The following is a 25,645-nucleotide window of genomic DNA, read 5'->3' as shown; positions in this document are numbered from 1 at the left end:
TTTGTCTTAATCCCAGACATGGGATGTGGGGCTTCTTCAGACTGTCCGCAGCAGTTGATCATGATTTGCTTCTTGCTTTAACAGGGGTGTGATTCTGTCACCTGCAGAGAGGTAGATTCTTTTGTGTGACATTTGGAATCCTGGGGACGTTTCAAAGGGTTTATAAATGCTAGGGCCTCAAGGGGCAGGCGGGTTGTTGGTTGGTGTTAAGTAGTAAGCAAAAGAAGAAACAGAAATAAGAAATTAGATATCCTGCTGGAGAAAATCAAACTTGCCCCCAGGAACTCAATGTTCCTGGAAGCAGTCCAGTGATAATGTCATCTGCTGTCCTTTCTATCCTTTTTTAAATCTCCTACCTAGTGTTAGGGGGTTGAATGGGTGGAAGAAAGAAACATCCACAAAGAGGCAAATGCTGGTTACATTTTTGGGCTGTTTAGGTGACTCCTCCAAGCCTTGTGATCTGAGTTCAGCCCCTGGTCCACACTGGGTTGGGGAGCACCCACTCCCACTAGCTGTCTTCTGATTCCCACAGACGCTATCACAGGGCACGCTCATGCACACACATGCTGTATAAAATTCGGGGCGGGGGGTTGTTTTTAAATCCATTTGTATGTAAGTCGTTCATGATGAAATAAATACTCCCCCACCATGGCCATGCAGGCAACCCTAATTAAACTCTGGGTCCAGGCCGTGTGGTGGTGCACACCTTTGATCTAAGCACTTCAAGGCAGAGACAGGTGGATCTCTTAATATATAATATTTATATATTGTTTTATTATATACATGCATACACACATATATATTATATATGGAGATTGTGAGGAAGAAGGGGTTCAGTGGGTATAAGATGGGGTATGAGAGAGGGCAACGGTAGAACGCGACAGGGGGTAATGGCCAAAATAATTATTACACAAATATGAAAAACCCAGGAAAAGAAAGGTCTTGTGGACTCTGGGTGTTCAAACTCTGGAAGCTGTCTTTGTTTTACTACCGCGTAGCTCCAAGGTCAGGGTCACCTCCGGCTCCCAGGCAACCTGTCACCTTGACGACGCAAAGAAGAAAAACCGGAAGACAGGGAAGACGTACGTGATCTCGCGATATTTGGTCCGCCGGCTTCAGCCGGAAGCTTATGGTGGCGGCCGGCTCTCGCGAGACTTCCATCAGTCGGAGCGCGGGGGCCGGCTGTGAGAAGCGCTGAAGCTGCCGGTGGGGAACATGTCGGAGTCCGAGCTGGGCAGAAAGTGGGACCGGTGCATGGCCGACACGGTAGTGAAGCTAGGTGAGCGCATCTTTCTCTGGGAAGCGCTGGCTGGAGCCAAGCGGCCGGCGCGCGGACGGAAAGCCGCAGGGGTCAAGCCGCGGCCTGCTGCCGTCCGGACGGGCACGCTAAGCTTCGGGGCGCTGACAGGTGACTGTCAAGCCTGGCAGCGAGGACGACCAGGCGAAGGGTGCGGGCGGCCTCCGGGGTGGCTGGAGGTGCAGGCCTGGGCGAGCAGCGGCGCTCTGGGAAGGGGAAGGCGTGCGGGACGCGCCGGGGAAACTCTGTCACTCCATGCCCCATGTTCCCCTGTTTGGGCGAGCAGCCTGCCGGAGCCCACGCTGCTCCCCGCACTGGGAGAAAGCGGCCTTCGGAAGAAGGTCATAGGGACATTTAATAACCTCCGTCGGGCCGCGGTGGGAATTGCTGTCGTGATCGGCCTCATTTATCCGAACCCGACTCGGGTCTGCAATTGGAGGCGGTGGTTATACTCCGGAAGAATGGCCCCAGACAGTAGGATCGTGGCCACTGCAGCCCCTCCCCCCCCACTTGTTCAGGTTGTCTTTTCCACACGCGTTCTGTGACGACACACTTTATGAGGTCATGGTGTCGGGGAAGGAGGATCGGCGGGTGTCCCATCTAATCGTGATCCGTGATGTAGATGTTAGGCGCGCTGCTCAGCACAGTAGCTCATAAATGTTCCCCCACGTTGTGAGTTGGAGTTCGGTGGAGGAACTTGCCTGAAATCTCGTCGCCGATCTGTGGCATACTTGAGAATTTCCCCCAGGATTTCTTATTTCGGGTCTCAGGCTCTCTGCTGTTCCTCAGCCTCTCCTTTCTCTTGTTGATTGTCTGCAGGTATTGGTGTGTAGGCCAGAGATTGGTGATGAGTGCGCTCCTCAGTAGCTCTTTGTCCTTTTATTTATGTAGACAGTCTCTCACTATGTAGACCTGGTTGGCCAGGACAACTGTGTTGATCCAGTTAGCCCGGAACTCAGACACCCTCTGCCACTGCCTCCGGCCTGCTGGGATGGATAAAAGGAATGCACCACTACGTGAGACTCCCAGAACTGGAGCTCATCAGTTTGCCTAAACTGACTTCCCATTGAGCTTTTAGGGGCCGAGGATTTGAGCTCAAATCTTCATGTTTTTAAGGCCAGGGCTTTATCTACTGAGCTATCCCCCCCAGTTCCCTCAGACTCTTCTACTATACTAACATTTATTTTTGCAAGTTAGATTTAGATTTTCTTTCCCTAGTTTTTTTTTTTTTTTTTTTTTTTGAAACGGGTTCTCACTGGTATTGCCCTGGCTAGCCTTGAATTAACAGTTATGCCTGTCTCTGCCTCATGAGTGCTGGGAGTAAAGGTGTGGACCATCACACATAGGTTCATATTTTATACTTCTTGCATGGAAATTATTTAAGAGAATTTAGGATTATCTCTTTAGATGAAGATTATCAGGAAAGAATGAAATTATGAGCTCAAGGAAAGTAGGTAAGTTTTCTGTTTTTCCACTGTGTTCCCTAAGCCCCAGAGGAGTGAGTGAGGGTAGACATTATTCAGGATGAATTTATTAATGCATGATGAATTGATCAATTATCTTTTAACTCCCAGATTTAGCCAAGACTAGTTCTGCCACAAGGAGCAAAGTTGGCAAACGTCCCTGAGCCTGTTTTTCTGTTTAAATGGTAACTAGTGTTAATTTAGAGTGGTTTGGATAGTTAAGTGGGCTGGCTTGCTATTAGGAATGGATTATTCTGGAAATGGCCAAGAGTATTGTTATTACTTAATGTGCATGGGTGATTTGCCTGCATGTATGTCTGCTGCCAGAAGAGATCAGAAGAGGCTGTTGGATTGACTAGAGCTGAATGAAGTTAGACCATTGTAGAGTTGAGAATTGAACCTGGATCTCTGCAAGAGCAACTGGTATCCTTAAGCACTTAGCGCCCTCCCCCCCTCCCCCTGGCAACATATTATTTGTAATGGTTTTCAATTTGAAAGATGATTTAACATTTATATGCCAACGTAGTCTCTAGCCAGAGTGGTGATGGCGTTCAGAGTGCTCTTTGGAGTCTGCAGAGGTGTGATTTAGGTCTCCCTTTCCTTCCCATCCACACTAGAGTTCTTTTGCTTTGGTTAAGTTCTCTTCCTCCACCTGAAATGGAGAGTAACTTAAAAAGATAAGAAAACTAGAGGAGCCAGGCATGCTGACATGCTCTTGATCCCAGCACAAGAGTTGAGGCAGGTCAGTCTCTTCCAGTTTGAGGCCAGTCTGGTCTACATAGATAGATAGACCCTGTCTCAAAACAAATAGCGGCCTCCACAGACTCTTAAATAGAGCAATATGTAAAATTCTTAGTGCTATGGCCGCCTGTACAAACCCAGGAGATGTAACAGCAATGCCAGTGGACATCTGGAGTAGCGGCAGTGTCTGTGGTGAGGTTGGTGGGGGCAGGCATAATTAGGATAATGAAGGGGGGCTAGACAGGGTGTGAGAGCAGGTCAGAGGGCACTGACTAGAGCGTGGCAGAGCCCTTTAGTGAAGTGTCTTTTACAGTGGCTGAGATTTGGGTAGTATTTTAAATTAAAAAAAAAAAAAATTGAAAGTGTTCTCAAACTTGAGGTGTGGTGGGGGTTGGCTTTGAGTTCCTGATCTGTCTTATCCTCCTCCAAACCCTTCCACAGCCTCCTCACCATTACTAGGTCCTCTAGACATTGGTAAAACATGAGTGGGTATTCTTTAAGACACATGAGACATTTCTTAGGTTAACAAGTTTTCTGTGTAGTGATTTTTCTGTGTACTCAGGGTGATTGTCTCTCCTGTCTTCATTTCTTAGAAGGATAGCACCAAGGTTGGAACTTTCTTTCATGCTAATTTTTATTTAAATATTTATTTGTGTGTGTGTGTGTGTGTGTTCCCACAGTGTGCATGTGGAGGTCAGTGGGACAACTTGTAGCAATCAGTTATCTCCTTCACAGTGTGGATCCTGGGGATCTACTCAGGTCACTAGACTCGGCAACAAGCCAGGGTGTTTACCCACTGGGCCATCTCCTGGTCCAGTGAGGGAGAAAGTGTGATCAGAATTTGGAGGTGAAACAGAAGTGCAGATGAGCCTCATCAGAGGAAGTACCAAGATAGAACTGATGGCACATCCCAGAGTACACTGCCCCACAGTGAGGACAGGCCATGATTTTGTAGTTCTTTGAGACAGGTTTCCTCTGTAGCCCAGGCTGTCCTAGAACTTACTTTGTAGACTAGGCTGGCCTCAAACTTAGAGATCCACTTGCCTCTGCCTTCGAATACTAAGATTAAAGGTGTGCACCACCACTGCCTGGCTGGTTTTGGCCATTTCCAATGCTTAGATTTGAACGTGATCCAATAATGTTGAGAAAAGGGTTTCAGATTTGAGGGAATACCAAAGTGGTTTGACCCACAGGCAGTGGGCTAGAGAAAGCAGAGTGTAAGGGGGAGGAGGAAGCTCAGCAGGTTGTGTTTGATGGTCTGGGGCTGGTGGAGAATGCGGCTCTTCAGCAGCCCAGTCCTCCCCAGTGCCATTGCAGTAAGGTTGCAGAGCTCTCCGAGCCTCCTTGCTGTCTGTTTTCCTGGCACCTCAGAATGAAGATGGAGTTTCAGAGTAACTGGCTCTCCCTGAGGTGTGGAAGACACAGGCAGGGAGGAAAGGTCACTGCTGCTTCAGTTCTATTTGATGATGGTTTTGCTCTGGCTCTGCAAACTGTAGAGAAGCTTTGGTGACTAGACAGTGCCACTATGAGCCCTATCAGTGCTGGGGATGGAATCCAGGGCTTTGCATTCTACCTCTGAGCTATACCCTCAGCCCATGAAGACTTTTTACTACAAGTAATGAACAACTGGGTACTTCTAAAAAGTGCCCTTTATAGGGAGGAGATGGCTCAGCAGTTAAGAGCACTTTCTGCTCTTTCAGATGACCTGGTTGGTTCCCAGCACCTCTATTACAGCTCACAACCACCTTTAACTTCTGCTCCAAGGGGTCTGATGCCCTCTTCTGACCACCTTAGGTACTGTACTGGCAACCCAAACCAACTGATGCAGAGCCAACTTTGTAGTCCCACCTCACCCCACATCTTTTAAAAAGATTTAGTTTTGTGTTTATGTGAATGTCTGACCGTATGGAGCACTGAGTGTGGATGTCCACAGAAGTCAGATGATGTTCTTGGGTCCCCTGGAGCTGACGTTTCAGGTGATTGTGAGCTACCTTCTTGGGTGATGGGAACCAAACCTAGGTTCTCTGTAAGAACAGCAAACATTTCTAACCACTGACCCTCTCTCCAGCTCCCAAGAGAAACAGTTTTATTCCCTCTGTTAATTCCAGTTTAAAATGCCTATTTATGTTGCAGTTAGTGTTGAAGAATAGATAGTTTATAAAGTCATCTAACCTGGTTCCCTGACTTTGGATAGGAGCTACCAAGGGACAGACATACCAGGTCCTTTCCCATTTCCTCTCCAACCCCTAGTTTTTCCTTTTTGCCCCCCATTTATATTCTTTGGGACCAAACTCAGGCCCTAGAGCATGTTCTCCATGGCCGGCTACAGCCCTCCCTCACATTTTTTACCCTTCTCCTTGGTCATGTTCATCCATAAACTTGACAGTATATTACAGTCCTGTTGATCCTTAAGGGTGTTTGTCAATACCCAGTTTGCTGAGGCTGCAGTCATTTTCCCTAGGAGTGGGGGTTGACGTCTGACATTTGCAGTTTGCTTCTGAATTTGATGTCCATCCTCTATGGAGTGTCAGTTTCTTCAGAAACAGACTGTCCTATTCACTCTGGATCCCTCTAACCCCTGGGTTGAGGGAGGGACATGGTAATTGTCAAGTATATGGCTTGTATTGCTGAGAATTTTGGAATCTATATTCTCTGCTTTGAGAATGGAAATCTGAAACCCATATCTGAGTATGTTTATTAACTGAGTCAATTAGCATTTAAATTAAAAAGTCAAGTATACTTTGTATCAGTTTTTGCTAGTTTACATATGACCAGGCTGACCTCAAACTCAGACCCGCACCGATACCACTTCCCAGTGGGACTTTTTTTTCCCTTAACCAGCTTTTATTTCCTTGTTGGACAGAGTTATAGTCAAGAGATCTTAGCATTAAAGTAGTATTAAAGCCTGAAAGGCAAGGCAGGAGGATTACCACAATTCAAGTCCAGACTGCTCTAGAGTGGTTTCCAAGCTGGCCGAGGCTACATAGCAATACCTTATCTCAAACAAAGAAAAAAAAGTGGTGTGATTAGTGTTTGGGAGTGGTTGGGTGAGAGCGGAGAACACTGGTGTTTAAACAAACACGGGGTGATGTTGCTTTAAGAGTGCTGCCAGACTTACTGCAGGAAATTAAAGAGGAGTGAAGAATATTACATTTTATGCATGGCATGTTCCATTAGTTTTATGTGAATGCGTCATTAATGGTTTTTGCTAATCTTATGGATTTATTTTATTTTATCAGATTTAGGGGTTGCTCTGGGTTTCTTTCTTCACTCAGTTCAAGGGTGTGCAGCTCGGTCTCCCTTTCTGTACTGCGTTGTTCATGCTGTGCACAGCCATGAGTGTGACAGCATGAAAAGACACACAGCTGTTACGATTTTAGTTTCTGAGACAGCGTTTCTTTGTGTAGCCCTGGCCGTCCTGGAAGTCACCGTGTAGACCAGGCTAGCCTCATCCCAGACAGTGCCTGGTCTGCTTCCTCGGTGCTGGGATCAAAGGCGTGCACCAACCACTTAGCTCTGTTAGAGGTGTGGAAGGTAGAGTGCCCAGGATTGGAGGGGCCTGGTAGCCTTGCAGAGCTGGTACTCTCAGCCCAGTCTTAACCACTCTGGGATGCATGGGAGATTATTCATTTTCTTTGTGTGTGTGAATTTTGGTGTGTGTTCAAGTGTATGTGGAGGCCCAGATGGAAGGATAAGAGTTCCAGGACAGCTAAGACTCAACAGAGAAACCCTGTCTTGGTGAGATGGGTGGGGTGAGAAGAGAAACTCTGGGTTATCCCAGAAGTGGCAGCTGGAGCTGCACTCAACACACAGCAGTCCTTAGCTGCCGTAGACTGGAACGATATTGCTCACATTCTGTCATGAGGACATGGCTGCCCACGCGCCTGAGCGCTCTGGCCACTGTGTGTTCAACCTTTTGCCTACTTCCCTAAGCCTATATTGCAGCTACCATTTCTTGATGCAGGGGGAATGGGAGCGAGTTAAAGAGCTCAGGTGGGGAGGGGTCAGAGTTGAGACAAAAAAGGTAGAAGGGAGGAAGTCATTGACGGGTGCTTTTACACCTACTAAGAAGTTTGCTCTATTATTGTAAAGATTCCCCCCCTCCAACCTCTACACCAAGGATCTTGCTGTATAGCCTGTTCGCACTGCTGTTCTGTTCCTGCTAAGTTTCTTTTTTGTTTTTTTGTTTGTTTGTTTGTTTTTTTTGAGGGGGTGGGGAGTGGGGCAGCATTTCCTCTGTAACAGGCTGGCCCTGAACTCACAAAGATCCACGTATCTCTGTCTCCTGAATGCTGGAATTGAAGGACTGCACCACCGTGCTCAGCTTAAAAGATTTATTTCTTTAAATTGTCTTTAAGCCCTGTGTAGTGGCACATGTCATGAAAACACTGTGTATGAGGGCAAGTGCCCTGGGAGTCCAGGCAGCACCTCTCATTGGCTGGAGTTACAGGCAGTTGTGAACTTGGGTCCACTACAAAAACAGCAGTTCTGAACCATCTGTCCTGCATGGGAGAGCACGTGTGTGCATGCATTCTCTTGTATCTGTAAAGACACTCTTGTGATGGTTCCGTGTGAACTTGAAATGTAGAAATAGATTCTGCTATCACTCAAACTAACTTCCAGAATGCAATTTATCTGCCAATCTTTAAAGAATTGCTTTGTTGCTGGGCATAGGTGGCGCATGCTTTTAATCTCAGTACTAGGAAGGCAGAGGCAGTTGATCTCTGAGTTTGAGGCCTGTATAGTCTACAGAGTGAGTCCCAGTACAGCTGGAAAAACAAAAACAAACAGAACCCCCAAACAAACCAACCTGATTTCTTCAGGTGTATCTCAAATACTATTAATCTATTTAAAGTATTCACAAACTTGTACAGTCAGCCTCAGTCTCATCTCAGGACACAGCAGTTCCCTTCTGGAGTCCCCAGCCTACCCCAACAGCTACTATTCTATGCTATTCCGGACATTGAAATATACACTGTGTAACACAGGGTGTGGCTTGTGCCTGTTATCTCAATACTCAGACTGTACAAGTTAGAGAATTGCTTAGCGTTCAAGGCCAGCCTGAGCCTGTGTAAGACTGTGAAACAAAACACAGCACTTGAGGCCTTTGGTGTCTGTTATCTCATTAATTCAATGTTTTCTTGCTTTGTTAATGATTAAGAGGGTGTGTGTGGGGAGGAGAGGGATGAATATGTAGGTGCCCACAGAGCTGAAGTTAGAGGTCGTGGTGAGCAGCCTAATGTGGGTGCTGATTGGATCCTATACTGGAGCAGCACCCACTTTAATCACTGAGCCAATTCTCCTAGCCAGCTTAATGGATTCACAGATCATCCATGTTGTTGAGTATGCCAGTATATCATTATTTTTGTTACTAAATGATAGTAGCTCATCCATTCACCTAAGTTCTTGATACTGTGTCGAGAGACAGTGCTGGCAATGTAGGGGATGGCTTTTGAAAGCTGGTTCTCCTTCCACTGTGCTCTGAGGCATGGTCTCTCTTGCTTTTGCCACTTCACTGTGTGAGCCAGACTTCTGACCTGCCAGCTTCTGAGCTACTTTCTGTCTCTGTATCCCCTCTTGCCAAAGGACTGCTAGTTTAATACCATGTCCAGTTCTTTACCTGAGTGTCAGGAATTGGAACTTGGGTCAGCAGACTTGAGCATCAAGTGCTTTTTACTCACAGAGATGTCCCCCAGAATTCTACTAATACTTTTGACTGTTCTGAATGTTGCTGTAATTGGCAAGGTGAAGTGGAAGTTTCTGGATGTGTCAGGTGGTGCATGTTAGTTGTTTTGCTGATGAAGACTCACTTAGTTTTTGCTAAGGTAAGACCTATGGAAGGACAGGTGATATTTGGAGAAAGTATAACTAGGACTCAACACAATGACAGCACTCTTGCATAGCTAGCTTTGCAGCGATTTGTTGGTCTGGAGTCTTCGTTGATCTTCATTTTGTTGAGAGGGACAGCAGAGAACTTCTGCCAACTTCCCAGTTTGCTCTGGTGGCTTCTGCTGACTCCTGCTGATTTGGTGAGGGCCTGGCTGTTTCTGTTGATCATCCAACTGCTGCTGATTTGTGTTTGGTATCCTGACAGTACTAAACTGGTGTGCTGTTATCCTGACAAAAGGAGATTGAAACCACCCCAAAGTAAAAATGCTAATCAGGCCCACATCCCCTTGTCCTACTTACTCTCTTTTCTCCCCTTTGGACTGTGGGCTATAAGGGGAGTCAAAGTGTTCAAGAATGTGTATTAAAAGTAGGGTTTTTGTTTTGTTTTTAAAGTAAGCCTACAAGGTTTATTCAGACAAAGGTTTCCATTTCTCTTGGGTATGTACTAAAGATGGAACTGCTGGATTGTGTGACAGCTTGGCTTAGTGTTGAAGAAATTCATTAACTGTTGTCCCTTAAGAGGAACATAGTAGAAATTTAGTATCATAAAAATCACTCATGTACTTGAGAATAAATTGGTAGGAGGTGGGGGGAAGAAAAGTGGGGAGTGGGTTAATGTGTTATGGTAAGATCCTGCCTGCTAAGGGTAGAGGAAGAGGCGACTAGCAGAATTTCGGAGCAGGAGCCCACGGATGGCAAGCTAACCCAAGACAGTGGTGCACTGACCCTGACTGTGCTGTTGATGGTTTGTGGCTTTGTGGCATGGCTGGAGTGGGTTCCTGGTTATCTGTGGCTCAGTCAGTAGATGGGGAAGTTGCCCAGTTCATGAAACAGGGTTTGTCCTTGTCCTTTGTTGCTAGGAAAGCGGGACACTACGTGACTAAGTTTGCCTGCTTCCCGCTTAGCCAGCAGAGCCAGTAATCACATCTGCTTAGATTAATTGTCTAAAGCTGTTTAGTAAACATTTCACTGAAAGACCTTTGAATGGAATCATGGAAAGGAAAGCGGGATGGTGTTTTTTCTTAAAGTACCAGTTCATCGATGGGTTTGGGTTACCACAAGCATTGGTGGCTCAGCAGGGAGTGCCGTTTGCTACACCATGTTTGCAAGCTGAGTCTGTGTTTTTGTTTATTTTTCAAAACAATGTGAACAAACTTTTTATGTTTGTAGTAGTGGTGTAAATAATGGACATTGTGATCTTGCTGGAGAAGAATGTCCTGTGGGCCTTACAGAATAATGTAATTAGGCAATATATAGGACTTGGAAACATTTAAATTTTGTTCTGCTGTGGTTTTATACTTTCCTGAAATGTGGTCTGCAACAGTTTATTAGTAAATATGCTGAATTGCTTTTTTTGGCAAGTGCATTTCAGGATTGAGTCCAAGTAAAAATTTAAATATTTACTTATAGAAGTTGTTTGGTGTGGTAATATTTTTACTGTGGCAATTGACCCCCTAGTGAAATGTTAGGGCATTGCTCCATTGGAGTCTGAGTCCAAGGCTGGGAAGAAGCAGCAGCTAACATTAACAAATGCTCGGTGCTGCCATGTTTGCTACTTGGACACTTTATCTGGTTGGTTGGTTGGCTTGTTTGATTGATTTGTTTTTCTTAATGAGAAATTCATTGGAGAAATCGATACTTTCTTCTTTGAGAAATGGTCCTGTAGCTGTAGCTAGCCTGTGTGTCCATTCTGGCCTCTAGCTCACAGACATTTTTCTGCCTCAGGTTGTTGTTGTTTGTTTTTCTAGCAAGAGAAATACTTTTTAAAGCTTGAATAGAAATTAAGAGGCTGATTTTGTTGGTTTGGTTTTTGGTGCTATGAACTTTAGGCGATGGTGCATGTGGCATCTGCTGTGTTAGTGAGCTACACCTCCTGATTTTAAAATCTCCACGAGGGGCTGGAGAGATGGCTCTGGTTAAGGGCACTGGTTACTCCTACTGAAGATCTGGATTTGATTCCCAGCTCCCACATTGTGGGTTCACAGCCATCCATAACTCTGCAGTTACAGGGGACCCAGTGCCATTCTCTGAGCTCACTGGGCACCCGGCATGCACATGGTAAGCATACTTGCATGTAGGCAAAACACCCATATATGTTAAATAAATAAAGTTAAGAAAAATCTTTGCAAAATGATAAACAGTGCAAATTCACAAAGGGAATTTTTGGTGTTGCTTTGTTTTTAAACAGTTTTACTGTAGTCCAGGCTGGCCTTGAACCTGGAATGATCCTCTAAGCACTGGCCTCCAAGAACTGGGATTACAGATGTTAGCAAAAACTTTTAGAAAACAAGAACAGAGCTGGGGTCTTAGATTACCCTACTTAAATACAGAGCAGGGCAGTACTGGAGGAAGGATATGCGCACAGAATAGTACAGAATCCAAAATAGGTCCAAGAATGTGGCCAGTTCACTTTTGACGCACACAGTTTAATGGGGAGAGGAAAATCTTTTCACCAAACTGCAGGACCAGCTGTGTCCACACAGAGACAGAATGGACCAGATCTGAGTGTAAAAGCTGCAGCCGCAAAACCTTCAGAAGGAAACAGACCAGAGAGTTTCTGTGACCTAGGCTGGAGAATGGCCCTGGGATACAAACAGCGCTTACAGAGAGACACACAGGGTCTGCTCACACTGTAACGCTGATTTCTTGGGGTTTTATTTGTTTTCATTTCTGTTTTTCAAAACAGGGTTTCTCTGTGTAGCCCTGGCTGTTAGGGAACTTGATCTATAGACCAGGCTAGCCTCGAACTCAGAGATCCACTTGCCTCTCAACTATATTAAAGGTGTATACCACAAACACCCAGCTCTTTTTCTTTTTCAATGTTGGGGGAGTCTTAGCATATAGCTGACGGTGGACTTGTTTTCAGCACATGGGAGCTCTGGATTGTAAGAACTATGGTAGGGTGTTAGAAAGGAAGTTTTATTCCTTTTAGTTACCATGCCCTTTCATGGTAACTAAGTACAGGAATGGGCAGCTCTGCCAACAGTCACAGGGAAACTCGTGTTAAGATTATGAGGTACCCTGAAAAGCCATTCAAATCGTGGAGCTTTACAAGTCAGGCAGGAGTGTCTCTGACACATGGTGCTGGATATGACGCTGTAGACCATGGTGGAAATGTGAGCAGGTAGGATTACCTTGCCCGAGTGTCAGAGGTTTCAACTTCCAGCATAGTATAGCTAAGAGAAATGAGAACAAGGTCACACAGGCACACATGAATGTTTCTAAACCCAAACTAGGAACAACTCAGATGTCTACCTGATGATCTTAGTGCTGGCTGCACAGGTGTGTACAGATATAGGACTTAAAGTTTTACACTGGTGTGTGTGTGTGTGTGTATGTGTGTGTGTGTGTGTGTGCACACTCACATCCATGCCATGGTTTGTGTGTGGAGGTCAGAAGTAGGGTGGCAGGGTGAATTGTGTAAAGTTGTGTAGTCTTTCCAGGGCCCTTCCTTTATGGTAGGAGAGTGAAACTGGTTCATAGTTGAGTTTGGGAGAAGTTGGCCCCCAGTGTGGGCTTTACTGTTGGCTGTCTGACATAACTAAGTCAGAATGCCTAGACCCTTCTTTTGGTTTTGCAGTGACATAATAGTGGGTACATTTCTTTTCACAGTGCTTGACAAGCTTTCGTGAGTCCAGATATACCTGTCTCCTCTTCCTCTCCCTCCTCCTCTTCCTTGGTCAAAACCCGCACAAATGTGCTGCTCAGACTTCCTTCCTGATAGGTTTGAACCTGAGGCAGGTGGCTGAGCTGCATCCCTCACTCCATGGGAAGGTTTGTCCTGAAAATGGCCAGCTTCTTGTCATCATGCAGATGATAGTCTTCATATCAGAATAAACACCACCAATTTTAGCTTTCTATAAAGAAGCTGTATTCTAAGTACAATTTCCAATTTTAGATCTGCTTGTAACTTCTATGTAAGAGTATTTTCCTGTTCACTTAGTTTATGAGAACTGAGTTCTTGGCTTCCTTTTGAGAGGCTTGTTCTGAGATTTGTAGTGCTGTACAGTTAAGTGCGGCAGAGCTCTGCTGGAGGACAAGCTGCTGCTGTTACCTGACCTTCCAGCCTGGCAGATTTGAACAGCAAGAAAAGGTTGCAGCTCCCAGAAGCCCTGAAATTCAGGCAGACCCATCCAGCAAACACCTGTTTGTCTTAAAGTTCAAAAACATTGATTCATGCCAAAAATGTATCTGTCCTGGGCTGGAGAGAAAGAAGGCTCTGTGGTTAAAGCATGTACTGTTCTTATAGAAGACCCAGGTTCATTTGCATGGTGGGGGCTCATGCCTTTAATGCCAGCACTCAGGAGTTAGGGGCAGGTGGATCTCTGAGTTTGAGGCCAGCCTGATCTACAAAAGGACAGCCAGGGATACACAGAGAAACCCTGCCTCAAAAACCCAAACCAAACAAACCCAGAGGATTCAAGTTCACTTCCCAGACAAAGCTCAGGTCATACACTCATACATGTGAGTACAAACAGCCACACACAAGAAATTTAAATTTAAAAAGTATATATATGTATATGTATACACACACACACACACACACACACACACACACACACACACACACATATATAGTCAAGAAAACATTTGTTCATTTCCCATCTCCATTAATCTTTGCCCAGGAGGCTTTCTGCTGCACCCTTCCCTCTGGATCCCTTCACTAAACATTGGCACCAGGCACAGCTACTCCAGACCCTCAGAAGTTCCTAAGTGCTGCCAAAGCCTGGCTTTGCCTTCCTCGTATTGCCTGCCATGGCAGCAAGCTCCACTCGTGCCTAGCCTGGAGTACGGGGATGACAGAGGATAGACAGAAAGTGCAAGCTGCAGTGCAGAGAAGAGAGGCCGGAGACTGCACCTAGAGGTTGCATGTGGCTCAGGGGAGTGACTTTACCCAGCTGCTCAGACTCTGAGCTACATGAGAGGTACCTCAAAACAAATCTGACACTGTGGAGGGACTTTGTTTCCTGCTGTAGGCTTCCCTGCCTGTTGTCTCCTCTTTTGTGACACTTTTGACTCTGCCCTCATTCTACCAGAGTCAACTGCATACCATGCACAACTGATGGGCTGGGCTGCTTCCCCCAGTGTGAGCCCTTTACTGCCCCTCCATTGCTCAGCGGGCGTAGGCCATGAGGCCTTGGCTATGGGTTAGTATGACATGAAGGCCAGTTTGCTTATTTCTTCCCTCAGCTGCATAATGCAGCAGCAGGGAGCTCCTGACGGCCATCTCTCACTTCCTTTCCTTCTGCCCCTGTGCCTTACAGTTCTGCTTAACCCCAAGTGCCCTTATGTGGAGATGTCATTTCCCACAGCTTTGAGCAGCACACAGTAGGCATTCAGTTTCTGTAATTAAGGAAATGTCTGAATTACTGGCCAGAATGCATTTGAAAGGAGTTAATCTCTTAGTACTGAGTCTAACTTGATTATAATAGTTGCAGACTTGCTAGTTTACCCATGTGTTACTGAGGGCAAGAATGTAACCTTGTTGTGACACAGTTTCTTCTCTCTGAAATGGGCTTATATGGATGTTTACTGTAAAGAGTAAAGTGAGGAAACCCAGGAACCTCCCTCCCTCCCTCCCCCCCCCTCTTTCTTTCTCTCTCTTCTCTCCCCCCCCCCCCAGGTGTGTTCATACAGACAGATGCCAATGCTGGTGAAATATAGACAGTTGCTCTGAGTAGGAAAGAACAGATGTTGAGCTCACCTGTGCACATGCCCGTGTGAGTCTGTGAGCTGACTATAAGAGGATTAACTATTATGCTTTTGACATCTCTGAGTTCTACAGTGACAATGACGGAGCTTAATACTTGTTACTGAACTCTTCACCAGGCAGTCCTAAAGACTGCAAAGGTGCACAACCCTTGGAGGCAGATTGCTTTCCCTGTGCTGAGCAGGTTGAGGCTGGGCCTGGTAAACTGATTGACCTAAAGTTGGGGATTGCCTTGGGGGCTTCATGCCACCATGGGGGGGTAGTGTTTAATTCTTGTCTTTTTTGTCAGCATTGTTGGGCACACGGCAGTTAAGAATGTAAGGACTGGGGAATTTCTGTACCTTTTCACACTTATAATAAGCAGTTGAGTGGTACACAAGTTGTCCTAATACCATATGATCTCTACAGAGTCAAGTGGAGTTTCTAGTTTTAATTTTTACATACAGATTAAGTTTTAGCCCTGATAACTAACTATGCTGGTTCCAGGCTGATGAATAGTGAATCAGTCCTTCTTTAAAATGTTAAATGGACACTAGGGTGTGGGGTCTTAGTAAATGGTCATTTAAGAAGTTTTTGTGAGGCTGGACAGTGTGTCACATACCTGCAATCCAGTATTCAGGAGGCAGAGGCATGCTGATCTCTTGAGTTCAAGGCTAATCTGGTCCTACAGAGTGAGTACCAGGATAACCAGGGCTACACAGAGAAATCTGTCTTGACACCTCACGTCACCCCAAAAAAACAACCAAGCCAAAAAAAAAAAAAAAAGCTTTTTTGTTGTTGGTACATAAAAAGAATCTGTGCTGGTCCCCACCTCTAGCACGTGCTGTGTTGTATGGCCTGTCCTTCAACACTTGGGCCCCTTCTCTCCACCTCAGAAGTACCTAGGACTGCAGACCCGCAGACTTTAGCCCCCAGTGGTTTTTAATAAGCATTAATAAATTGTTTACTACATTTGTTCACTCTGTTTTATGTGAATATATGCTTGTCTACCACATGCACACTTGCCTTCTGTAGTCAGAAGAGGGCACGGGACTCCCTAGGTCTAGCGTCAGGAATGGTCATGAGCTACCGTGTGGGTGCTGGGAATCAAGTATGGTCCCCTGCGAGCGCAGCCAGTGCTCAACAGCTCAGCTGTCTCTCCAGCTCCCTACAACCAGTGATTTTTATTTTTTATTTTTTTAATATCCTACAGGGAATTTCTGTATGACTTTTTGTTCTTTCTCTGGGACTGCTTCTCCCTCATTGGAAGCAGGATGCAGTTTCAGCCTCCAAAGAGCGGGCTCCACAGGCTCATGCTTTGCTCCAGCCTGTTCTGCACAGAGGCAGATGGTGACAGCAGTTCAGCAGTCAGCTTAGGAAGCCTGCTTGGGGATTCCTGCAGGTTGGGTTTTCTTTCATCTACAGTGATGTGGACTTTGTGCCTAATCTGTAGCCTGGGAGCAGATTCTGTGTCTGAATGTTTCACCCTGTGTTTACCCTGAGTTGGCTTACAGCGTGTGCTTGGTACCTTTAAAGTTTACTTCAGCATGCATTTAGGCACAAGATAAATCTGTACTATATGTGTGGTTGTTAGAAATTGCATTCTCTGATCTTTGTTTAAATCTGTGTCAGGGCTGGAGAGATGGTTCAATGGTTAAGAGCACTTACTGCTCTTAACTCCAAGGGATCCGATGCCCTCTTTTGACCTCCATGGATACCAGGCACACACTTGATGCATGTACATAACAAATGCAAGACTCCCATACACACAAAATAGATAATAAAATAATGTTAAAAAACAGGCAATGTCAGAGGCCAGCAAGTGCTTAGCTGGTAAAGGTACTTGGACTTCATCCCTAGGACACAGACAGTTACTAGGGCGAACCAATTACACACACACACACACACACACACACACACACACGTAATAATAGTAATTTAAAAACCAGTACCAAGGATTTTGAGATAGCTCAGAGGTTAGGAGCACTGACTGCACTTCCAGAGGTCCTGAGTTCAATTTCCAGCAACCACATGGTGACTCACAACCATCTGTAATGGGATCTGATGCCCTCTTCTGGTGTGTCTGCAGACAGCTACAGTGTGCTCATATAAATAAAATCTTAAAAAAATAAAATTTAAACAAAATTTAAAAAGTACCAAATGACCAGCTATGACAATGCTTCACTCCCCAAAATTGTTTCTTTGCCAATTACTGACGCCCTCTGGGGCAGCAAATGCGTGCCAGCTTGCATGGTTAGAATAATTTGAAATAATGTCTTTGAAAGGATTTGTGCCTATTTTTTTTCCTCTCTAAAAGAAATGGCTGCAGAAAACATGGGCTCTAGGCCTAATGTCAATTCCATAAGACTCTTGTGTTGTTTCCCCCTTGTCCCTCTCTCCCTGACATCTGGACTTTGCTGTGCGTGCAGAGATGTGTGCTGATAAGCCACACTCTGTACCTGAGGGTTCTTTGTCATTTTAGACAGCATGGGCTTTTGAGAGCAGCGAGTGGGGAGGCAAAGTTATATAAACTGCATTTCGTAGTTAAATATTTGCTTTCAGGGGAGGTGAAAAATGCTTTGTACTTTTCCCTTTGGCTTTTCTTCCAGAAGAGCTTGTCCTGCAACAACAAGTGGCCAAAGGCAGAGAAGGTGCTTCTCTGTGCTGCTTTGTTTTTATTGTAAGGCAAACCTTTCCTGTCTTATTGTTCCAAAGTTAAACCTGGCCTAGAGGTGCCAGTCTTGAGTGGAAGCAGCTGCACAGAGTCCCCAGGCCAGGTGGGATGTCTTTGAAGCAGCATGCTGCTTTTCAAAGAGAACCGAGGAGCGAGCGAGGGCTTGACTCCAGAGAGCTCAGCATTCCACCCTTGGCATCTCTGGCTGCAAGTGCGCTTTACAGGTGAAGCAGATATGAACCGTTTTCTTGTACTGAGTATCTTGTTTGTGCCTCAACAATACAGAGACAGAGGGAGGAGTTGCTGTTAGGAATTAAGAATGTAGCAGCTCTAGAGAAGGTTCCTTGAGAACTGTGTTTGGCTGATCAGCCTGGGGCTTTGAGCTCAGTTTTACTTTCAGATAAGTGCAGTTGATAGGAGCTGGGTAGCTGGGTGCATAAACGACTCTTGATGGCTGGCTGTTCTTGGTTGGTGTGGGCATGGCTCATCTTTTGATTGAGTGGGCGAAGCAACACTTGTAATCTGCTTCTAGGAAGCAGCTTGCTTTCTTTGGGAAAAAAATGTAAGAGCAGCCCTGCAGTCAAAGGGACCAGAAAAATGCCACAATGGTTTCCTCTGGGTTTTTGATTCTGTTGCCAAAAACCTGCCTTCAGCTAGAGACAAGCAAAAGCCCTGTTGTCGACCTGCTTCACTGCCCTGCCTCTGTGAGCCAGTCCAAGCCCTTTACCTCGTGCTCTAGGACCAGTCTGCTGCCGCTTACTCATTCTGCAGCTGCAAGGGATGAGGCAAGTTGCCTTGAAACCAAACTCTGTGCCATTTTGTAAGCTAAGTGAGCAATGGCAGATTCCAGGCTTGTTGTATTGATGGCAGTGGTGTACTGCCTCTGAAGTTACAGTTCTGCCGGGTAGACTAGTCTGTGTGATATGTGTGGTAAGGTTAGTCTGAGCAAGTCCTCTTTGTTACTGGCTTGGCTGCCTAGTGCTCTGGGCTGTTGGATGGAGAGCATTGCTTGTGTGTTACTGTATCTTCACTCCTAGGAATTGAGATGCTCTAGTTTCCTGTGGAAGGCAGTACTGGTGGCTGAAAATAGAGGAGAATCCTGGTTCTAGATGTCCTGTGGACAGTGGCCTAATGAGACTGGCAGACTTGGGCCCACTGGACTCCTTTATAAGTGATAGGTTGTTCTAGCAAATTATTTTCGTCATCTGAAAAACTAGGGCATACTACCATAGGAGTTTTAGTTTTTGACGCCGGGTCTCATGTAGCTCAGGCTTGTCTTGTAAGTAAGGATGGCTTGAACTCCTTCTGATCCTCTTCCCTCTCTCCCCACATGTCCGGATTATAGGATTGTATATTGTAAATTTCTTGGGCTGGAGAAATGGCTCAGTAGTTAAACAACATGGACCATTCTTCCTGGCAGGGTTGGGTGGAGGTGGAAGAGGTTGGTTGTTCAGGATCAATTCCCAGCACCCACGTGGCATCTTACACCCATCTGTAATTTCAGTTTTAGTGGATCCAACAGCCTCTTCTGGCCTCCGTGGTCAGTAGGCAAGCACATGGTGTGCAAACATGCCTGCAGGCAAAACATTTATACCATAAAATAAAATGAAGACTTTCCTTGGAAGGAGGTGCTGGGTATTCATGAGTAACATTCAGTGTTAATTCACTTTCCTTTTCATTTTGCCAACCTCAGTTGACTACTTACCAGACCAACTTTGGCAAACTATTTTCCTAAGACTTTTTAATGTGAAAATTGGGGCGGCATTACTGATTTTTAGATACGGAATTTTAGCTTTGATACCAAACTAGTTTATAGCACAGGCTCTGTCGGACAGGCCATGGTTGGCTTTAGTTAAAATTCACATGGTATAGGCCGGCCTCGCCTCTGGTGTGTGTCAGCTGTGCAGCTGTATTCACACAGTCAACCTCATCCTTAGGTGACCTCATTGTTTCACCATGCTTCCTACTTAGACCTAAGCGGGGGTAGGTCTGCGCATGGGCAAGTCATGGCGACTTGCTCCCGGGCTGCAAACCTGCAACATGTTACTTACATACTGAATGCACTGCCGTATCTGTGTCCAAAGCCACCAGAGCATAACAGCATCATGAAAATGCAGTAAATACGGATAGCATGTGAGCTGGGGGAGTCTGACACCTGGCCTCTCCGACAGACAAACATCATGGTGTGGCATACTCGGACTACACTTGGGATTTGTTGTTGTTGGGTTAGTGTTTCAAGATTGGGTCTTTCTTTGTAACACTAGCTGTTCTAGAACTCCTTTTGTAGTCTAGCCTAGCTTCGAACTCAAATTCGCCTGCCTCTGCCTTCCAAGTGCTGGTATTAAAGCGTGTGCCATTAGAGCTGCCTAAACTACACTTTAAATGTTTTTTCATCAACAATAAACTACCTTAGCTCATCTTATCTTATTGTTTCTTTGTAAAGACAGGCTTATTGTAAAGACGAGTGTGGCTGTGTGTGGGATGTAAATATGAGTACAGCATACAAACTCACCATGCAGCCCTGGCTGGCTGGAACTCACTATATAGACTAGACTCATCTGCGCTCACAGAGATCCTCTCCCTCACCTCTGTTGGGATTACGGGCTTGGCCACCATTCCTGGCAAACTTTTTATTCTTTTGTACTTGGATTTAGACGAGAATAAACACATTTATGATATTACTTTTATGTTCATATTTTGTAAATTTTTTTCTATTTTTAATTTTTTTACATTAACATTTTTTTAAAATTTGACTCTACCCCCTACTCCCACATACACACATGCAGTGGCCTAGGCCTGCATTTATTCCTCTTCAGGTCAGAATCATTCATAACACCTTCTTCCAGCTCCACATCACACCCCTCTGGAAGGTCAGCTGCAGTAAACTGTGATGACAGTGACACTGTGGGGCACCTGGGCAGCCTGCTTGAGGCGTGCTCTTCAGAACCAGCCAGGGTGCTTTGTTTTGTTTTGCTTTCCGCTTTTCTCTCCAGGTTTGTTGGTGGCAGAGAATGCACCGTGAACATTCCTTTTTGGTAACAAAAACCCTCTTGGTGTGGGGTCCTGTTTAACTCTGTATAGAGCTGTTGAGTCTTCAAAAGCATCTGCTAGGCCCTTCATTGGGAATTTCCTGGGCCTTTCCTTCTGCACTTGCCTTTCTCTGGTCTCTCCTTCCACTGCTGGTTCCTGTCTCAACCCTAGGAACTCTGTGGTCCCACCACATATGTAGTCTGTCATTGCCCACATGTTATGTACCTGTGTGTCTATAAAAGCAGCACATCATGGTCCTGTATGTGGTAGAATGATGGAGAACATGCTGAGCAGGGTGGTGCCTGTCTTTAATCCCAACAGAGGAAGTAGAAGCAGGCCTTGTCTACATAATGATTCCAGGCTACTCAGGACTACATAGTGAGACCCTATTTCCACTCCTCTCCCCACCAAAAAAACAAAACAAAAAACAAAAACAAAAACAAAAACACTAAATAATTTTCTTGGGGACCAGGAAGATAATTCAGTTGATAAAGTACCTGCCATCAGCCATGAGAACTGGACCTCAATTTTAAGAACCCACATTAAAAAGAAAAGCCCAGCTTTGGAGGTGTGCTTGTGTCCCAGCAGGGAGAGGTTGATGCTGGGTGAATCCCTTGGGCTCTCTGGTGGCTGAGCACTAGGTCAATAAGAGTTGATGGTTCTTGAAGAACAACACCTGAGGTATTTCTCTGGCCTCCACACATGAATGCAAGCATATACCCGTGCACCGAAAGAATAAGTAAATTAATAAACACAAACCATTTAGTGTGAGTAGCATATATACTTTATTAACTCTAATGCCATCTAGACTGCATGAGTGACCAGAGTTAGAGCCAAACTACACGCCTTGCTTGCCCACAGTAAGAGGTCTGTCTTCAGAACAGAAAAGTTAGGTGCTGTATTGCACAATCTAGAGAATTCTCTCCATCCCCCTTTCCCGTTATGTCTGTCTGTATGTATGTAATATTCTGGAAATTGAGCATCAGGCCTTGTGTGAGGTAGGTGCTGTGCCACCAAGCCATATTCTTAGCCCAATAAGGAACTTAGAATTCTAGCAGCACAAAGCTGAGTGTGTGGGCACACCTATAATCCTAGCACTTGAGAGGCTGACACTATGCTGGACTCCCAAGTACCATGCCTGCCAGAGCTATTCTGCAAGGTGCTGCTTCACAGAGCAAAACAGCAACAAAAACTTAGATTTCGGCAGCACAAGTTTGTGGCAGGTGAGGACTGGTGCTTTATGTGGCTTACTCATAAAAAGGTTGGACCAGGGCTCTGCTTGGTGGTGGAGCAGACATACAGAACGTCAGCATAACCTGGGCCTGGTGTGGCAGTGCAGCTGTGATCCCTGCGGGGATAGGCAGGAGGGTTGAGAAGGAGAGGACATCCTGGGCTACAACAGCATCAGATGAGCTGAGCATGCTGGTCTGCAGGTCTGAACGGGAAGCAACCAGAGCTTGGCTCTATTGGAGAAGTAAATTCATGTAAGTTTATAAGTGAGGATCGTGTCAGTAGATAACCTGAGCCAATTCCTTGTAAAATGAAGCTGTAGACATTTTTCATGTGCTTGATAGAAACACATAGCCAGTATCCACATTGATCACAGAACACTGTTATTAAAGTGGGCTTCAGTTCATGCACACATGTGTTGTGTCCTTTTCTCTCTTAAAAGAAAAAGCTAAACAGTGCAAGTTATGTGTAGCCAAGCAGAAATTCTAATGTTGGCACCCAAACTAGAGTTTTATAAATTCTGATTGAATTTATCCTAAAAGTCAGAACTGTTTTCAAGCTTAGGTTCAGAGTAAGGCATTGACATTGCTTGGGTTGTAGCTCCATGCTAAATAAAACCTTTGCCTGTCATGTGTGAGGGCTCGGGATAGGCTCCTCAGCTCTGGGAGAGGGAAGCACATCTCCCTCTCTTGTCACTGGCTCGTGTGCTAGTTCAGCCTTTGGAATTATTCTCTATGTCACCTTGAGAACCAGCGTGGCAAGGTGGGCTACTCAGTGAGTCCCCCGTGAAATAGGAGGCAGAGGTCAGAGGTGCAGAAAGAGTCTAGAGCAATAGAGAATATCAGGCTCCCCATCTGCACTCCCACCCGCAACACTCAAGACTAATGATAGGGAATCGAGTTTCTCATTTCCTTTGTGAGCAGCGAGACAGAAGGCATCTGCAATATCCCTGACAGTAAGAAGAGTTTGGGAGAGATCTTAGCTCAGCCTTTTTTGGGGCTCGCTGGAGCTGCACTCTAACACTGTTTTCTGTTTTTGCAGGTACTGGTTTTGGATTAGGAGTTGTTTTCTCCCTCACCTTCTTTAAAAGTAAGTGACTTTGACTGGCTCCTCACTACAGTGTCTGTGTGCAAGCCCTGCCAACGTGCCCACTCTAGAATGAGCTAGATGGAGAATGTGGATGAGGTCTGCATGGGTTGGACATCTCCAGTGTTCCCTGGAGGCAGTGAGTCAGGGCTGTCTGGTGTCTTAAACATGACATCCTTTCAAAAGTCTCCATTTCATGCTGGCCAGGCAGCATGGCCACATATTTCTAAAGTGACCTGGAGACGTGGCTTGCTGGTAATAAAGAAGTGCCCCTGCTTCTTCCCGAGTCTGAGCAGTGGACAAACAGGATCCCCTTCTTGGGAAAACTTGAAGCTTGAATATTGATTAGAAGCCAAACAGGTCACCTTGACCTCTTTCCATGAAGAACTCACAGGACTGGAACTAGAGAATTGTGGATGTGTGTGAGTGAGCTCCATGGTCTACGGTGTATCACCAAAGTTTGTGAATGTTGGTGAAATTAATAATTAAACAATTCAAATACCTGACCAACAGACGTTCCTTCCGACAAGGCTAAGAAACTATAGTTCGGGTGCACAAATGACAGTCTTGACTATTTGCATCAAATGTAGCAGCCCAGGCACATAATAGATGTGCTGGATTACAGTGTGGTATGCTGGCTTGTCACATGTTAGCAATATGATGTCTGCTGAGGATTCGTGAGCACACATCTGGGATGAAGGATTTATCTGCTCTTAACAATTCCCTGTTGAGATTTCTCTTCCTTTGCTCACTAGGAAGAATGTGGCCATTAGCCTTTGGTTCTGGTGTGGGATTAGGGATGGCCTACTCCAACTGTCAGCATGACTTTCAGGCTCCATATCTTCTACATGGAAAATATGTCAAAGTAAGTACAGAATTGATGTCTTTCCCTTGACAACATTTTCTAAAATTTTTACTAATTTTATTGTTTTATGTTTGTGTTTATTCTATGAGTTTTGCATGTATGTCTGTGTACTATGTGCATGCTGATACTTATGGAGACCAGAAGAAGTGTATGAGATCCCCTGGGACTGGAGTTATAGATGCTTGTGAGCCACCATGTGGGCGTTACCCCAGAGTCCTCTGTAAGAGCAGTCAGTGCTTCTGCCAACTGCTGCACCCTCCTGCAGCAGAGCTGGACTGAGGGTGGGCAGCAAGGAGCAGGCAGAGCCTTGGGTCTTTGCACTGTTGTCTCCGTTCTTCCAGGCTGAGTTGTGCCGGATGACAGATCAGAAGTGACTCCGCTTATGAGATGGTTAATGGCTGGGAGGAACTGTGGAAAGTCTTACATTTCCTACAGTCTTGCACACGCTGCTCTAAAATGGCCTTGTAACTTCATTTGGATTTGAGTCTGTGCCTGGATGTTGTCATCCTTCTCCGCCTAGGAACCGAGTCCCATTGGAGGCTTATGTGGGATGGCTGTATTGTGATAACTGCTTGGCAAGCACTGGCCAGGTCCTGTGTACCTCCCTGGGGACTTTCTTCATAGTCTTTCTTCCTCCCTTCCCTCCCCCCTTCCCAGTGGATTGTGGGAGAGGTGCTGTGTCCTCACTCAGCAGAGGGAAAGAGTCTTACAGAGGTAAGGGGGCTGCCAGTGACCAGAGTTAGCAGCTGCTGCCTCAGCTTGGCATTCACCTGTGTCCTCCTGGGTCAGAACTTACTGTCCATGACTGCTCCTTCCGGTCTTCTCCCTCTCGGGCTAGGGAGCCTCTGCTTATAAAACGGATGGAAACAAATTTTGCAGTGATTGGAGCCATTGGTTCTGTAGTTTGCCTGAGGCTGCAGCAGGTGGTATCAGAACATCTGCCTGTTCTAACCGAATGTTCTTGCTTCATAGGAGCAGTGACTTATACTGAGAACATCCCAGCGGGAGGAAAGAGAAACCATGTTTATTCCTCAGGAATACTGAAGTGCCCTGGAGTGTGCTGACGTCCTGTGACAGTGCCATCAGCAACGCTTTCAACTCCAGCCACTGTTTATGTATTTGAAACCAAGTCTGTTGCTTTTGTATCATCTCTTTGGAAATTGTAAGGAGGTCTTAAATAAATTAAAAACGGGAAGCCCAATGCAAGGCCTTTATTCTTTTATGTTGCAGGAGGCTTCTCTTTGAATGGTCTAGCTGTGGCCTCTGTGACCTCCTGAAGACATAGGCATGCCTCCCCACTCTCCTAATGCACAGTTGTCCTTCCCACTCCAAGACTGGTGGTGCCACTCCCTGTGTGTGATGGCCACGGTGAAGTCTTCTGGACACTTTTCTGCCGGTGTGCTCTGCCTGCGCCCTGGCTCACCAGTGCACCAGCCTGCCACACCTGCTGTGCCGAGGTCTGCTCCACTCATGTCAGTCCCCGTGCTGCATGGAACTCAGACTGACAGTGTGGATTGTGGCCACAGCCTGGATGAGGACATGCTGAGGTCTAAGGACAAATGGCCACTGTCGTTCCCCTCTGTCTGTTCTTGTGGGTGTGTGAGGCATAACATAGACTATTTTCCAGTTTCTTGTGATGTGTGCAGCGCACCTGTGCTTGGGCTTTTGTGGGTAACCACTG

General features: G+C 45.8%; 1 protein-coding gene across 1 annotated transcript; it reads left to right on the top strand.

The window, feature by feature from the left end:
- The first annotated feature begins 1,132 nt into the window (after positions 1 to 1,132).
- Positions 1,133 to 25,165, top strand: MICOS10 (mitochondrial contact site and cristae organizing system subunit 10). Its single transcript, XM_080920791.1, has 4 exons — positions 1,133 to 1,279; positions 23,055 to 23,102; positions 23,855 to 23,964; positions 24,937 to 25,165. Exons 1-4 carry the CDS (start codon positions 1,216 to 1,218, stop codon positions 24,943 to 24,945), a joined length of 231 nt encoding a protein of 76 aa, XP_080776917.1. The 5' UTR covers positions 1,133 to 1,215; the 3' UTR covers positions 24,946 to 25,165.
- Positions 25,166 to 25,645: the final 480 nt, after the last annotated feature.

This window comes from Micromys minutus, assembly GCF_963924665.1.
Source record: "Micromys minutus genome assembly, chromosome: 9".
NCBI lineage: Eukaryota > Metazoa > Chordata > Mammalia > Rodentia > Muridae > Micromys > Micromys minutus.
The sequence above is the reverse complement of the archived record's forward strand: the minus strand, read 5'-3'. Positions and strand labels throughout refer to the sequence as shown.